A 13,804-nucleotide genomic window follows, 5' to 3' on the forward strand; every position below is an offset into this window, starting at 1 on the left:
TATTTAGCTGGTATTGGAACATTGCTAGGCAAACTGACTTTACAAAGACAGAAAACAGTGCTTCACCTGGCACTCTGGTGCTGAAAGTCAGTACCAAGATGGGGCAAAATGTTTTAGCCTACTTTGCCATATGGTGATGCAGTGTATTTGATTCCATGCCAAACTCTTCAAGAGAGTGTTTCTAAAAGATGCTCCGTTCTTCCAGATTTGAAGATACCCGGATTTCGTGCTGAGTGATTTTTGCTGTTTCCTCATCTAGAAACATCATTGAAGTCTGTATGACTCCAAACAGTGTCACCATACATACTGCCCTGGGGAAGTGGGGTGAATAAATAAATGATCGCCCAGTTACTAAGTAATGATTTCACTGTTTTTTCCATGATTCTCAGGAAGACTCTTGCAGTTAGCAAACTCGGTGCATCTTAAACAAAGTTCCCTTGCAACCTTTTGAGTATAGTTAGCCAGCAAGCATCATGCAGACACAGACTACATCAGCATGGCTACCAGTTGCAGAGAAGATGAGCTTATTAGTGAACCAAAGTAAAATCTGTTTTAGCCTCATAAGCCCATAGCCTTTTAAGGAGACTTAGCTCAAGAATAACACTATACATTGCAGGAGCATTATGAGTATAATATCGTGGGGAACTAGCAAGTACTTAAGCAATCACTTAAGTGATCTGTGAAAAATTAAAGGGTTAGCAGTTCCTAACCATCTTCAGAATTATAGTGAAAACTAGTTGTATCCCATAATCTTTTAGGGGATACATGTTTGCTAATGTAGATATGAACTCACAGTACTACCTGTATCCTAACTAATGGCTGTTCTGCTAGTTGTCCAGCTCTGCTGTATCCACATTTAATACTTTTCTATCTGTGACCTCTTAACATCTAAAGATGACGTGTGAAGCAGCCTGATGATAATTCATGAGGCATGGTTACTGTTCAATTCTGGGTACCAAATAAAGCCAGTTAAATTATGACTAGTCACCTTAGGATCCTTACCTAAAAGCAAAACCTAAATGAGTAAAATCCATTCTGGGCAGCATTTGCAATGGTAGTAAGATGTGTAAAATGTCCCATTAAAAAAATAATTAAAAAAAAACCCACCCAAGATTAAAGAGACTGGACTAGTGGGAGTAGTAAACTAAGAAAGAAGACCAGAACAAGGTGTATGTGGAGGATGAAGGATGGGACAAAACACAAACTTAATAAAAAGGGAAGGAAAAGGGGACCATCATTTCAAAAACTGCTATTGCCCACAGCCATTAGACAGCAACAGTGAACATGCAAGAACCCATGATCTTTAAGTTAATTAATTTCTTAGCCTCATCACTTTCTGAGGGCACGTTCCACCTGTGGTCAATGCAGTATCTCACTCATGGTTTTTAATCTTTGTTTCCTTACTTGTAGGCCTTATCAATGTCTGGATTATTCTGCTGGAAGAATTAACAACTGCCATATCCAACTGTCCTCGTCAGCACCAGCCTCCTACTTTGGATCTGCTCTTTGAATTGCTGAGGGACGTTGCCAAGACTCCTGGTAATGAAAGGGCTTGATAAAATGTGAGCTAGTAGAGGCCTGACCTGAACCTCTTAGAATCCTGAACCACTTCTGTAAAGTGTGTTACTCATGCTACAGCTGCACAGAGATATTCTCAAGTGGAAAGGGATTTTTCTTAGAGCATGATCTGTTGTTCCAGTTAGTGCATTGTTCTGTGTTGACAAAAGGCATCTTGTAAGAGTGTGTTGAACATACTGTTACGTTTATTGCACAATTAAAGAGGTGCAGTACTCTTTTCTGTGGCTAGGACATCAATACCTTTGCCTGGTGTCCGGGAAATGGAAAAAGAAAACTATATGATCCTGTAGACCTGCTGGGAAAGACAGCAGGTGAACATTTGGCCAAATGTTCATATACTACCTCACAACTAGATCCAAAACTGCTTACCCCTCTCATCCCACAAAAAAAGTTTCAGAACCTGCTTTCTTTAGCATCACCCCTGGCCTCAAGCTTGGAACAACTTAGTAAATTTACTGTGCATGTAGGCTTTGTAAGCAAAAATATACAACCATCATTGTCTTTATTTTAAGGACCAGGATTTGGCATTTATGCAGTTGTACATCTTCTTCTTCCTACGATGTCTCTTTGGCTCCATCGCAGCCACGGTGACCATTCTTACTGGGATGTGGCATCTGCTAATTTCAAGCATGCCATTGGCCTTTCCTGTGAACTTGTAGTGGAGCACATTCAAAATTTCATACACTCAGGTATGTCATTGTACTGTCACATCTCCTGACAGTCATCAGTGGCGTGTTACTGAACAGCTACTTGGGGAGGTGGTTTCATTGCTTTTTGGTTGCTCAAGCATAAAATAAGAGCAGGAGGGTTGAAAATTATTGTATTTTCCAAAAGAAGACACTAAGATTTTGATCATAAAGAACTAGAATATCAGACACAGGATCTAACAGAATTTCTCCAGTACCACTTAATTCCAGGCATTTTATATCGTTAACATCAAAAGCATTGTTCTTATTTCAGTTTGATGTGATGCACGTTTCAAAACTGAACTCTAGTGATAGCTTCATAAAAATAATTTGGTTTTGCAAAGACTCTGAATAGCAGTATGTAGCAAGGCTATTTATCTCTAATTATGATGAAAAGGCAATGATGCTAAAACCAATCTGTGTCTTTTCCTTACAGATATTGGTTATGAAAATATGATCAATACTATGCTGAAAGATCTTTTCAAGTTGCTGGTAGCCTGTGTAGCAGAACCAACAGAAATTATTTCCAGAGTTGGCTGCTCTTGTATCAGGTAACATAGTCTGTTCACTCTGTTAGCATATTCAAAAAAAGACGTCTTTTATATCTTAGAAGAACTTGTGGACTGATTAAGTTGGCTAACATCTCAAAAGAAATCTACGATATATCTATCTCTTGTTATTTGAACAATAAATTTTAGACTTGCTAACTTTTTCGTGCTGTTTTTGATCTGCTTCAGAACCTGTGATTTTAGGAATTACTATGTGTATGACTCCCATAAAAAGCACTTGTACATTGCCTGCATGCAGTTAGTCAGTAATTAATCCTTAGGAAAAATAATCAAGGGTCTTTCTGTTGGAATTCACGGGTCTTTAGAGGTAATTAATACCTTTCACAGTCTTCAGGTTATTACAGTCATAATCAAAATAAGCACTGCATTGTATAGTTACACGTATGGTTCTTGTCCTGGGAAGATGACTACTTAAAGAGGAAAAGCAAAGGGGAAAAAAAAAAAGTCAAAACTACAGCGTAATTACAAAATTAGGTCAGGATAACAACTGAGGAGAGTCGATATCATTAGCTGCTGAGTAGGCCTTTTGTTCTGTTTTCAACCTTCTCCCATTACAAGTAAGAATTGTCTAGTTCCTTCTTGAACATGGTAACGTTTTCCTGTGTCCTTGCAGGTACGTGTTAGTGACAGCAGGGCCTGTTTTTACTGAAGAGATGTGGAGGCTTGCATGTTGTGCCTTGCAGGATGCGTTCTCTGCCACTCTGGAGCCAGTAAAGGTAAACTGCCTTTTTGCTGACAGTCAAAACGTGATCACGCTAGTTATAGACTCTAACTTTTGACAGGTTGCTTTTGCTTTTTCAGAAAAGTTTTTGGGTACAGAGCCAGGGAAAAAAACATAAGGATTATGTGGTAGCTTTTGTTATTTTGTCAATTCACAATGAAAGGTCTTGGATCAACAATGGAGATTGAAATCAGTTTTTCTAAACATGTACAGACAAAGCTAGTTGCTAACAGTCCAGACTTATTTTAAATTGCCTTGCCAGTGTGAAATCAGAAGAGTTAAGTAGGTGAAAACTTACTTTTTGATCCATTTCTTCCTCTGGACTGGCTAAAACTAGATAGAAGACGAAATTGTGTACTTGATCCTGTAGCTGCATGCTCCATATAGATTATTTCTCAACTCACTGTCTTTCTTGTAACAAAAAATCCTGTTAAGTCGTAACAGCCCAGAGTACATAAGAAGTTGTAATGCCTTTGTGTCAGATACATCAAATGCTAAATAGCAGGTGACGGGCTAATGGTAATGGGACAGATGAGACAGAATCTTGTATTACACACAAGCAGGCTGGACACCGCTACAGTCACTGACTTCGTTTAACGCACAGTGAAAGTCTGATGTTGTGTCTCTCTATAGAACCTGTTGGGCTATTTCCACAGTGGTTCTGAAAGCTTTAGTGGAGATGCCTGTGAAGTGAAGGTGGCAGCCCCTTCCCTCTCGCCAAGCGCTGAAGCTGAATACTGGAGAATCAGAGCCATGGCACAACAGGTACTGACTGATGTTTCAGGGGAAGTCAGAGAACCTTTTACACTTGGGGCTTTTCTTTATGAAAGTACATCTTTATCACCACCTTCCTCACAAACCCTATGGGCAAAGATTCATCACCAGACTAACATTTATTTGTCTAACAGTAATATTGAGAAAAAGTAATAAAAACTAGGAAAAAACCTTTGAAACTGTCCCCCTGTAAGTAGGAATTAGGAATGCCTAGGGTGGGGGAAGATGTGTAGGTACCTGAGGAGGACTGATGATGAATCTATTGTGTAGTGTCGCTTTAAAAATGGCAACCCTAGCATACATCAGTGGAAATGTTTCTGATAGAGAAAGGGAAATAATAGTGTCACTATGAATCCTCATCTAGAATATCATATACCTTTCTGATTACTCTGTTAAGGAACAATAAATTCAAAGGACAAAAAATGCACTAGAACAGAGACTGTGATATGAAACTAGAAAAACAAGATTTGTTCAACCGATCAAAGCAGAGTTTGAAGAGGAATGCAGGTTTTTTTCGCTATAAATACCTGGGTATAGATTGCAGAGAAGAAAAGTAGTTACTGAGAACTAGAGGATAATGCTGACATTTAACAAATGATTTAGAGCTCACCCCTAACTCCTAATCAGCAGAGCAAGCTTGGAGACAACCTTCTCAGGGTCCTTTTGTCTACAGTGGAGGTTGTTCGTTTTATGAAAGTGGTTATATGAAACAAGTTCCTTGAAATATGGCAGACTGAACTTAATGACCTGTGGATGCCATAAAACCGTAAATACTGTATGACAGTTTCAGCATGGGAAAGCAGCTAGATTAAAAGAGCCAACAGATGTTTGGTGGCAATTTCTGGCTTGATTAATCACACCCTGGTACTGCTTGACAATCTGAGACACACCAACCAGGATTTGTGATCACAAATAATGTGGCAGAGGCAGACTTTGTTTGAATACCAAAAAATGTTTTAAATTAAGTTTTAAAGATGCAGAACTCAAGAAAGTCGCAAATGTGACATTTATACTTTTCTTGTAGATGCTATCAGTGGCACTCCCTGAGTCCTTCTCAGTAGGGATTTGACCCAACTGCTAAGCTACAAAACAACGCTATAGCAACTCAGAGTTGTTTCCCCATTTCCCACCCAAAGAATTGCAAGTTAGATGTCTCTTGTATCTTCATGGCTGAAAATAACCCTTCCAATGACCAACCTTTCTAGGTACAACAGGCTAACTATGCAAACAGGCCCTTGTCTCCACTATACATGATATTTTCTGTTAGTAGTATACAGACAGCAGAAAGCTTGTTTTGGCGTTTGCTATTACGCCTTATACAAGTTCAAAGAAAAAGATGTCTGTTCACCCTGTGCCCTGCTGGGTGTCTGGAGGTAGCCCGTGGCTCTGAGGCTGTTTTACCAAAGCAGTGTGTTCCAGGGAAGGTCTGCCTGGGGGGATACCTTGCATTCTCGACATCTCTATAAAATAAGTCGTCGCAACAGATCTTTCACAATGCAGGAAATTCTATTCTCAAGGACTTGGCCCCCCCCAAGGACCCAGTGCAAGTGCTAAACTGATTGTTTTATGTAACTTGTTGTTTTCTAGGTCTTCATGCTGGAGACTCAGTGCTCCCCAAAGACCCCTAGCAACAAGGAAGGGTTTGAACATGCCCAGTCATGCGTGCTCGTCATTGATCTGCCGCCAGATAAGAAACCAAATGGGCATACCCAGAGAAGGTAAATCTTCTCAGGAAAATACTGTGTCATTAAAAGCAAGATAAAAATATCGTCAGGCTGGCAGAGATGTGAACCAAGTCTGGCAAACCATCCCTCTCCATAGGGGTCATCAAAAAAATGAAATTCACCGATCAAATAAAAATGAGGTTTTGTGACACAGGAGATAATAGGTTACTCCTGTCTGCTCTCCAAATGTTCCCATGATCATATGCTGGTGAGCAGGCACATGCAAGAGCTGTCACAGTCATAGACAAGCCTGTGTCAGGGTCTATAATGTGGCCCTTAGAAACATAAATAAGGAAAACACTTCTAATAGATAGTAAAAATTGGTAGGTTACAAATGCCTGAAGGATACATAAGGTGACACGAAGCCTTCAGGTAGGGGATATGCAGATTAAATTAAGAAAAGAAGTCTCATAGGAAAGACTAGGAAAATCTTTCCAACATTGAGATTCTTTTCTTTAAGCAGTGGAGTTAAAAATAGCAGTTTGAAGAAAGCTTTGGAAGTACTGTTACGTTTGTCATAATACGGAGCAAATTAAATAATGTCTGCTTCATTAATGCTCTTTTAAATTCAGTATTACTGGATTAACAAGGTAGAAAAAGTTAATGGATGAACTGGAGCAATATAAATTGAAGAGAACACATCCAAAGCTGTGAAACGGTCAACATACTGATCTAGGGAACATTGTTTTTGCTTGGCACTTTATTTTTGTAGAAGTCCTTCTATATGTTACCACATCAGAAGCTCATGCCTTTGCATGACAGGCTGATCCTGTCAAAGAATATTTCCTTTTGCTTGCACTCGGTTGTTTAAACAACTGCTGTAATATCAGTAGGGCCAAGAATTAGAATTCTGCATTCAGGGTTTGTGTTTGTATTGCAAGGTATGCAATACGTGGCATGAAATTGTCTTTTACTAGATACCAAACCTGCTTCTGTACCAATTCAGGCATTCTCACTCTAAACTATTCCTTGCAACAAGGAGCCAGAATGTGATGGTCCTTTGGACGGACAGGAAGAAAGACCATGGAAGATGTCTCTATTCTTACACAGCCCTACAGAAGTTCCCCCAAGAGCAGGTGCTCTGTTGCCTCGCGTTCAGAGAACAGGGCCCTGCACAGAGACAAAGAAAGGTTGAGATCGTGGTCTAAACCCTTCCTTCGTGGTGGGAAAATATCTTGCTTTATCCAAAGGTTTGCAGATCGTTCTTCTTGTTATAATGAATGCAAAGCAAAAGACTGGCACATAAGGCCATGCAATCTAACAGGCTGGATCTTTAAACAAACAAATAAATAAATAAAGCTTGCAATTAATACAAACCCTGAATGCTCTCACGCTGCGCTTTGTCTAAACAACTGCAAAAAGTGTATATGCCAATAGGCAAATGTTACCCCAGCAAAGCTCATTTTTCGCCAAAACAGGGCTCAAAAGTTGACTGTGCCACTGTTTTTCATATTATTTGCTACAGCAGTGTAGTAATATGCTGGTCTTGCATGGTACTAACTGTGGCCTTTCAAAAGTTTTACTTTAACCTTAGTGGGGTTTTTCTTCTCCCTTTTTGCTTTTGTTTCCTTAATGCTGCATCGTTTCACAGGAAGCTGGGGTAAGGGAGCTTTTCTTCTTCCTAAAAAGTAATAGTATATTTCAGTTTGCAACTTTGGGCAAGATAAGAAAATACTATCCTTAACCAGCTTTGGCATTGTGTGTTTTCACCTATAGTTCTGTACTAGTTTCTTTTGGAATTGAGCAGTACTTTCAACTGGCCTTGTAAATAGCCTTTTTGGCTATTACAAGGAAAGGAGATCTCCTTCATTCTGATCCTGCTTTTGGAACAGGATTAGTCTCTGGAAATCAATGCAAGCACTCATTTAACTTTATACATGCTCTTAAGAGCTTTTCTGAGTTAGAGCCTCTAATGATTCTTACAGCAGAAAACTACTTCCCCATAAAGAGCTCCAATGTATGTATTAATCATCAAGATTTTAGCACTGTCATATAATAAGACTACTAAATTTTACTGATGTATCAGCACTGACAGCTGCGTCACAGTAAGTGAACTGACATAGGTAAATTAACCTGACAGGCACAGGTTTGCTGACTTCTTTTTTATTGTTGCATTCTCAAAACTGAGTTTTGATATGATTTCTCAAAAAAAACCAAAAAATTGACTTTTTGTTTTGGTACTTTGAAAACACTTTTGAAAGTTGTTTAATGAAAGCAGAATAATTTTTGCAACAAAAAATTAAAGGTCTACAACTGAACGTCTCATGTTACGTGAAGATTCACTTTGACTTAGACCTAAAACTTCAGCATTGCAAGCGAACTGAAAAGTATCTTCCTTACTTGATAGCAGTGCTAATTAAAATGCAACCCATTATAGTTCCCTAAATCAAAACAAGTATTACTATGTATACCAAAGCATCAGCTCCATTTAAAACATCGCTGCTGTAATCTTATGCAAAGACTTTTTTTTAAATGCCTTAAGATAGGTTTCACGGTTTATAATTTTAAATCCATGAGATACCAAACATCAGTCCTGTCCACCTTTTCTTCCTAGCCTCCCTTGTCTATAAGTCCGTCAATGTTGTTTACTGGTGAATGACCTGAAAACTTTGGTTGGAAGAATTGGCCTTCCTGGGTTCCTTGTGCAAATAAAATATCAGTGAGATCTAGAACAACTCACAGCATCTCTCTAACAGGAGCACAGCTAAGAATCACCCAGTATTATATGTGAGAAGCAGGATTAGGAATAGATATTTCTATGCTAGGCTCTCAGCGTTCAAGTTGAAGTCTTAAGAGCAAACAGTGAAATGTGCCTTCAGCAAGGCTTAAGCTTCTTTGCATGCTCCATTGCACCGCTGATGGTTTTGTGTTGGTTGGTTGGTCTTTCTGTTTTATTTTTAAGAAGTACTCCTGGCATTAGTAGAAATGGAAACCGAGTAGTAAACTGGTTTTGGCCTCAATTTGTCATGGCAAAGTTAAGGTTGGCTGAAATACTAGTGGAGGAATTTTAAGGATGTTTCAACTTAGCTGAAGTTCAGGGACCAGTGGCAGAAGTGCTGCATAACTTGTGTGTTAACAAATTCCTCAGTTATAGCAAGCTGAAATGATGAGAGTACTTGCAGCTGCCATGAAATTGAAACACAGAATATTTAATCCCTCAGTGTTAGACATCTCTGGAGAGAAGGACAAAAATGATAATAGAGGTTTGTTTTAAAACCACCTCTGCACAAGTGCCTGCTGTGTGCTTGCTGTGGACAGTTATTTTTCTTAACCAATGTAAGTGTCTTCCCTTCTCAGAAAGTGTTTGAAAGAATAACTGAAAGACCATTCTAGACAACTTCATTTTCCTTGACTTTTTTGTAACAAGGCTGTGAAAATTTGGCCTTTCATTTTCACCTTTCATGTTAGATTCTGAAATACGAAGTATTCTTGTACTTCTAATAAAAGCACAATGCACCATTTTAATTATTTATTTTTTTTACTTCCCATGCTTGGTTTACCAAGTATTCCTTTCAGGACAATAGTGGTGAGCTTGCTGTCCCACCAAGTACTGCTCCAGAATTTATATGACATCTTACTGGAAGAATTTGTGAAAGGCCCTTCTAACTTGGAGGAGAAAATGACAATACAAGTACCAGAAAACAAGTTGGCTGGTTTTCTCAGGTACATCTCCATGCAAAACCTGGCTGTCATCTTTGACTTACTGCTGGACTCCTATAGAACAGCCAGAGAGTTTGACACCAGACCTGGGTTGAAGTGTTTGCTAAAAAAAGTGTCTGGCATTAGTGGAGCTGCCAACTTGTATCGCCAGTCAGCAATGAGCTTCAACATCTACTTCCATGCTTTGGTTTGTGCAATCCTGACAAACCAGGAGAACATCACTGCAGAGCAAGTGAAAAAGATCCTCTTTGAAGACGATGAGAGAAGCACAGACTCGTCACAGCAGTGTTCTTCAGAAGATGAAGACATTTTTGAAGAAACTGCCCAGGTCAGTCCCCCACGAGGGAAGGAGAAGAGACAGTGGAGAGCTCGAATACCGTCTCTGAGCGTACAGCCTGTCAGCAACGCGGACTGGGGATGGCTAATCAAGCGGCTTCATAAGCTGTGTATGGAGCTGTGCAACAACTATATCCAGATGCATCTGGACCTGGAGAATAATGTAGAGGAGCCCCCAGTGTTCAAAGGCGACCCTTTCTTCATGTTACCATCCTTCCACTCAGAAACCTCCACTCCATCGACCGGAGGGCAATCTGGGAAGGACACACCATCAGAAGATGACCGGAGTCAAATCAGGGACCAACTGGGAGACAGCCTGACACCCCGAGGAGGGAGTGGAGAAATGTTGCTGCTACCCCCACCCCTAAGTCCTAAACCAGAGAAAAAAGAGCAAACCAGGAAAAAAGAATGGTGGGAGAGTGCTGGCAACAAGATCTACACCATAGCCACTGACAAAACTATCTCCAAGCTCATGACAGAGTACAAGAAAAGAAAGCAGCAACAGGCCATGACATCCTTCACCAAAGAGGTCAAAGTGGAAAAGAAAGGGGAGCTCCTGGGTTCAAGAGGGCCAGACTCGCCCATTCTCCAGCGGCCACAACATCTTATAGATCAAGGTCAAATGAGGCATTCATTCAGTGCTGGTCCAGAGATCCTGAGACAAGAGAAGAGACCACGCTCAGGATCCACAGTCAGCTCCCTGAATATATCTGTTAGGGATGCTGAGGCCCAGATACAGGTAGGACATACTTGTAGAATGCTAATAATGATAGCAATAATTAAAAAGATACCTACAAATATTTTTTTCTATTGCTTTTTTTTATAGTGATTATAATCTCTTCATTAAATGTCTTCATTACATAAAGAAGTCGTCATGATGAGGACTGAATATTTCAGTAGCTGGCACTGATAAAAACCTGGTTCTGTCCTATCAAAAGAAAATCAGTCTTCAGGGAAGCGTTATCAGGCCCATACTAGTACAGCTTTCAAGGGTGCTTCTGTGACTGGGGCCAAAGCTGCACTTAGGACTAGGAACTAACAGCCTTCAGTGAACTCGTTGCTTACCGCTAATGGCTCTAGCCCACTTCAGGCTTTTGAAAGTGTCATGCTGCTTGTCACAGTGCTTTTGTACTTAATGGTTTTTTTGTTAATTCCACAGCAGAAGTAGTGGGCTCTGTTGCTAAACAGAAACTTGCTGCTTGCATGTCCAAGTGAACCAATCTGTTCAAAGCATCAAACTTGAAAGTCTTTGTTCGCTGTGGGATGAAATAAAAGGTGATGAAGAGTGAGCATGATACCTGCCGTACAAAGTCAAACAATGACTTACAGTACTGAATGTGAAGGAGGAAGGCACAGTGAACGTTAAATGAATACGCTGGCATTGCTCAGTCCTCTTCACAAGGCTGTAATCACCAGATACCTAATTTTCTGCCTCGACCAAAGGGTTCATCTATTTAGAAAGGTCTTCTAAAGAGTCTTTTTTCATATCCAATTTTTTTGTAGGCATGGACCAACATGGTGCTGACAGTTCTCAACCAGATTCAGGCCCTGCCAGACCAAACTTTCACAGCCCTGCAGCCAGCGGTGTTCCCCTGTATCAGCCAGCTAACTTGCCACGTGACAGATATCCGTGTCCGCCAGGCAGTACGGGAATGGCTGGGAAGAGTGGGCCGAGTTTATGATATCATCGTTTAAACCTAGCTGTGCTCTGTTGCAAAGGGGAGAAGACATCCAAGGTATACAGCAAAGAAGTATTTGGGGTTCATTAATTGCCTATTTGTTGGTGATAAATTAAGAAACAATGAGCTGTTGATGTATATCCTCCATCCATTGAGACTGTCCCCCCCTCACTCACACTAGCAAAGGAGGCAAAGCATGAGTTTGTCCAGGGGGAATCTAGAATGGCCCCAGAACTCAGAAAATGCCAGTAAATCAGGCTGGTACCTAAAGGAGTGATACATTTCAGTAGCCTTCATTTTCATTTAAATTTGTGACTGCAACAGAACTTCCACACTTGCAATTAGCTGTGGATGTGACTGTGAGCTGGATGTCAAACCAGGCCAGTAAGCCTATGTAACTTGGGGAAAAAAAATTTAAAAAAAGTCAGGAAAAAGGTGGGGCTGTAGGACAAGTAAAAAGGTGACACTTGTTTAGGGTAATTTCTTTCCCTTCTGAAATTAGCATGAGAGAGGAAAACCAAATAAAGATTATTGTAGTAACTATATGCCTCACTCACTAGAGAAAGTGGAAATTTATTTTGCTCTGAGCAGAGCCTTTGAAGTCTGGTCACATTCAGGGTAGCTAATAAGTGACTATTAAAGTATCCCAGGTCTAAAACTAGTGAACCAAGCACAGACTATTCATCCTTTCATTGCTCTTGTGGAGTATTGCTTGAAGAGAAATGGCCCTGACAAGCTGCCCTCTCCACAGCGCTACCCTGGCCGCTTTTTCAGCTGTGCCTATGGCTGATCATTTTTCCACGTGTTTAATTCCCTCTAAAGGCAACAGGGAAGTTTGTTTTGCTATTTCCCGTGAGGCTGGGGGGGAAGACACACCACAGAGCAAATACCAGCACGTGCCAGTATCAGGCATTCAACTAAACAGAGCAGAGAGAAAGTGTTCCAGTTTAAGCAACACTGCAGCTAAGTTAGCTCATGCTTCTACTGGAAATTTATATGTTTATAAACATATAGCCAGGAGCACCCGTACCACCTTTGTTAAACTCAGCCTCTCACTCCACCTTGAGCTGAATCAAGATGGAAAATAGTCTGAAAGGAAGGAATCTTCTCCTGTTTGTCTCCCATTTCTTCTGCTGCTGTAAATAGAAGGGGACAGATCCTCATGGAGGTACATCCCTATAGGGACTGCTGCAATTTGCTGATGTTATTAAGGGGGAGGAGAAGGGGAAGGATTGACTATTGTGTTGTCAAATACATACGTGATGCTTTTCACACTAGACACAGCAAAGGGTTACCTTGCTGCACAAGTTATGTTATGTCACAGCCCCTGGGACATTCCATCTCATACTCCCACACTACATAATTTGTTGATTGGAAGTTGAAATAATTTGTTGACAATAAGTTGATTTTGATCTTGGGTGACCCCTTGATGATGTTCTCCCAAGGCTTTTAAAATGTGCACGCCAACTAAATATACAGCTTCAGTCCCTGCTCCAAAGCATCCTCAAAATTGCACCTCTTTATATCAGGCCTGGATTTTGTACAACTAGCTGCTTTTGGCATCTTACACCTAGAAAAACAGAGGGAGCCAAGAGGCTCTACTGAACAGCCATCGCCCAAGCTGATGTGTTTACAAAGAATCTGCCACTGTCCTCCTGCCTTCTCCCTCCATGCTAGACTTGTGCAGGGAATATTTGTCCCGTAGCTTTCTGTAGTGTCAGTCACACTGTTTCCCTTTCCTTCAAAACTTGCTCTTTGCCAAATTGTTTCAAGGACGTGAAAATTCCATAACAAGAACTCTTTCTTACCATCTACATTGACTTTATAAATGAGTAATTTCACAGTTTTATCAATCAATACTTCCTTGGGGACAGGTGAGATTAGCCCTTGGCATATGGGAGAGTAGTGGCATGATTTGATTTCTGTTGCCATGTCTTTCTTACACATCTTTAGGTAGAGTTGAAAGGGTGGTTAGATTTTTTGTTAAAATTTTTATTGGGCATCTATACAGAACTGCTTTTAAAGCTGTCCATTAATTAGGCAGCAACAGAAATCCAAATGATAAACTGTACACAGA

General features: G+C 40.4%; 1 protein-coding gene across 1 annotated transcript in view; it reads left to right on the top strand.

Annotated features, from left to right (window-relative positions):
* Positions 1-11,743, top strand: part of KIAA1244 (KIAA1244 ortholog) — a gene marked incomplete at its 5' end in the record, with an annotated part of 87,624 nt that extends 75,881 nt beyond the window's left edge. The window contains 8 exons of the mRNA XM_009695477.1: positions 1,411-1,539; positions 2,091-2,267; positions 2,701-2,815; positions 3,447-3,549; positions 4,188-4,319; positions 5,916-6,046; positions 9,557-10,787; positions 11,552-11,743. Coding sequence (XP_009693779.1) covers positions 1,411-1,539; positions 2,091-2,267; positions 2,701-2,815; positions 3,447-3,549; positions 4,188-4,319; positions 5,916-6,046; positions 9,557-10,787; positions 11,552-11,743 — 2,210 coding nt within the window. The remainder of the gene's footprint in view (positions 1-1,410; positions 1,540-2,090; positions 2,268-2,700; positions 2,816-3,446; positions 3,550-4,187; positions 4,320-5,915; positions 6,047-9,556; positions 10,788-11,551) is intronic.
* Positions 11,744-13,804: the final 2,061 nt, after the last annotated feature.

This window comes from Cariama cristata, unplaced genomic scaffold (assembly GCF_000690535.1).
Source record: "Cariama cristata isolate BGI_N322 unplaced genomic scaffold, ASM69053v1 scaffold1702, whole genome shotgun sequence".
Classification (NCBI taxonomy): Eukaryota; Metazoa; Chordata; class Aves; order Cariamiformes; family Cariamidae; genus Cariama; species Cariama cristata.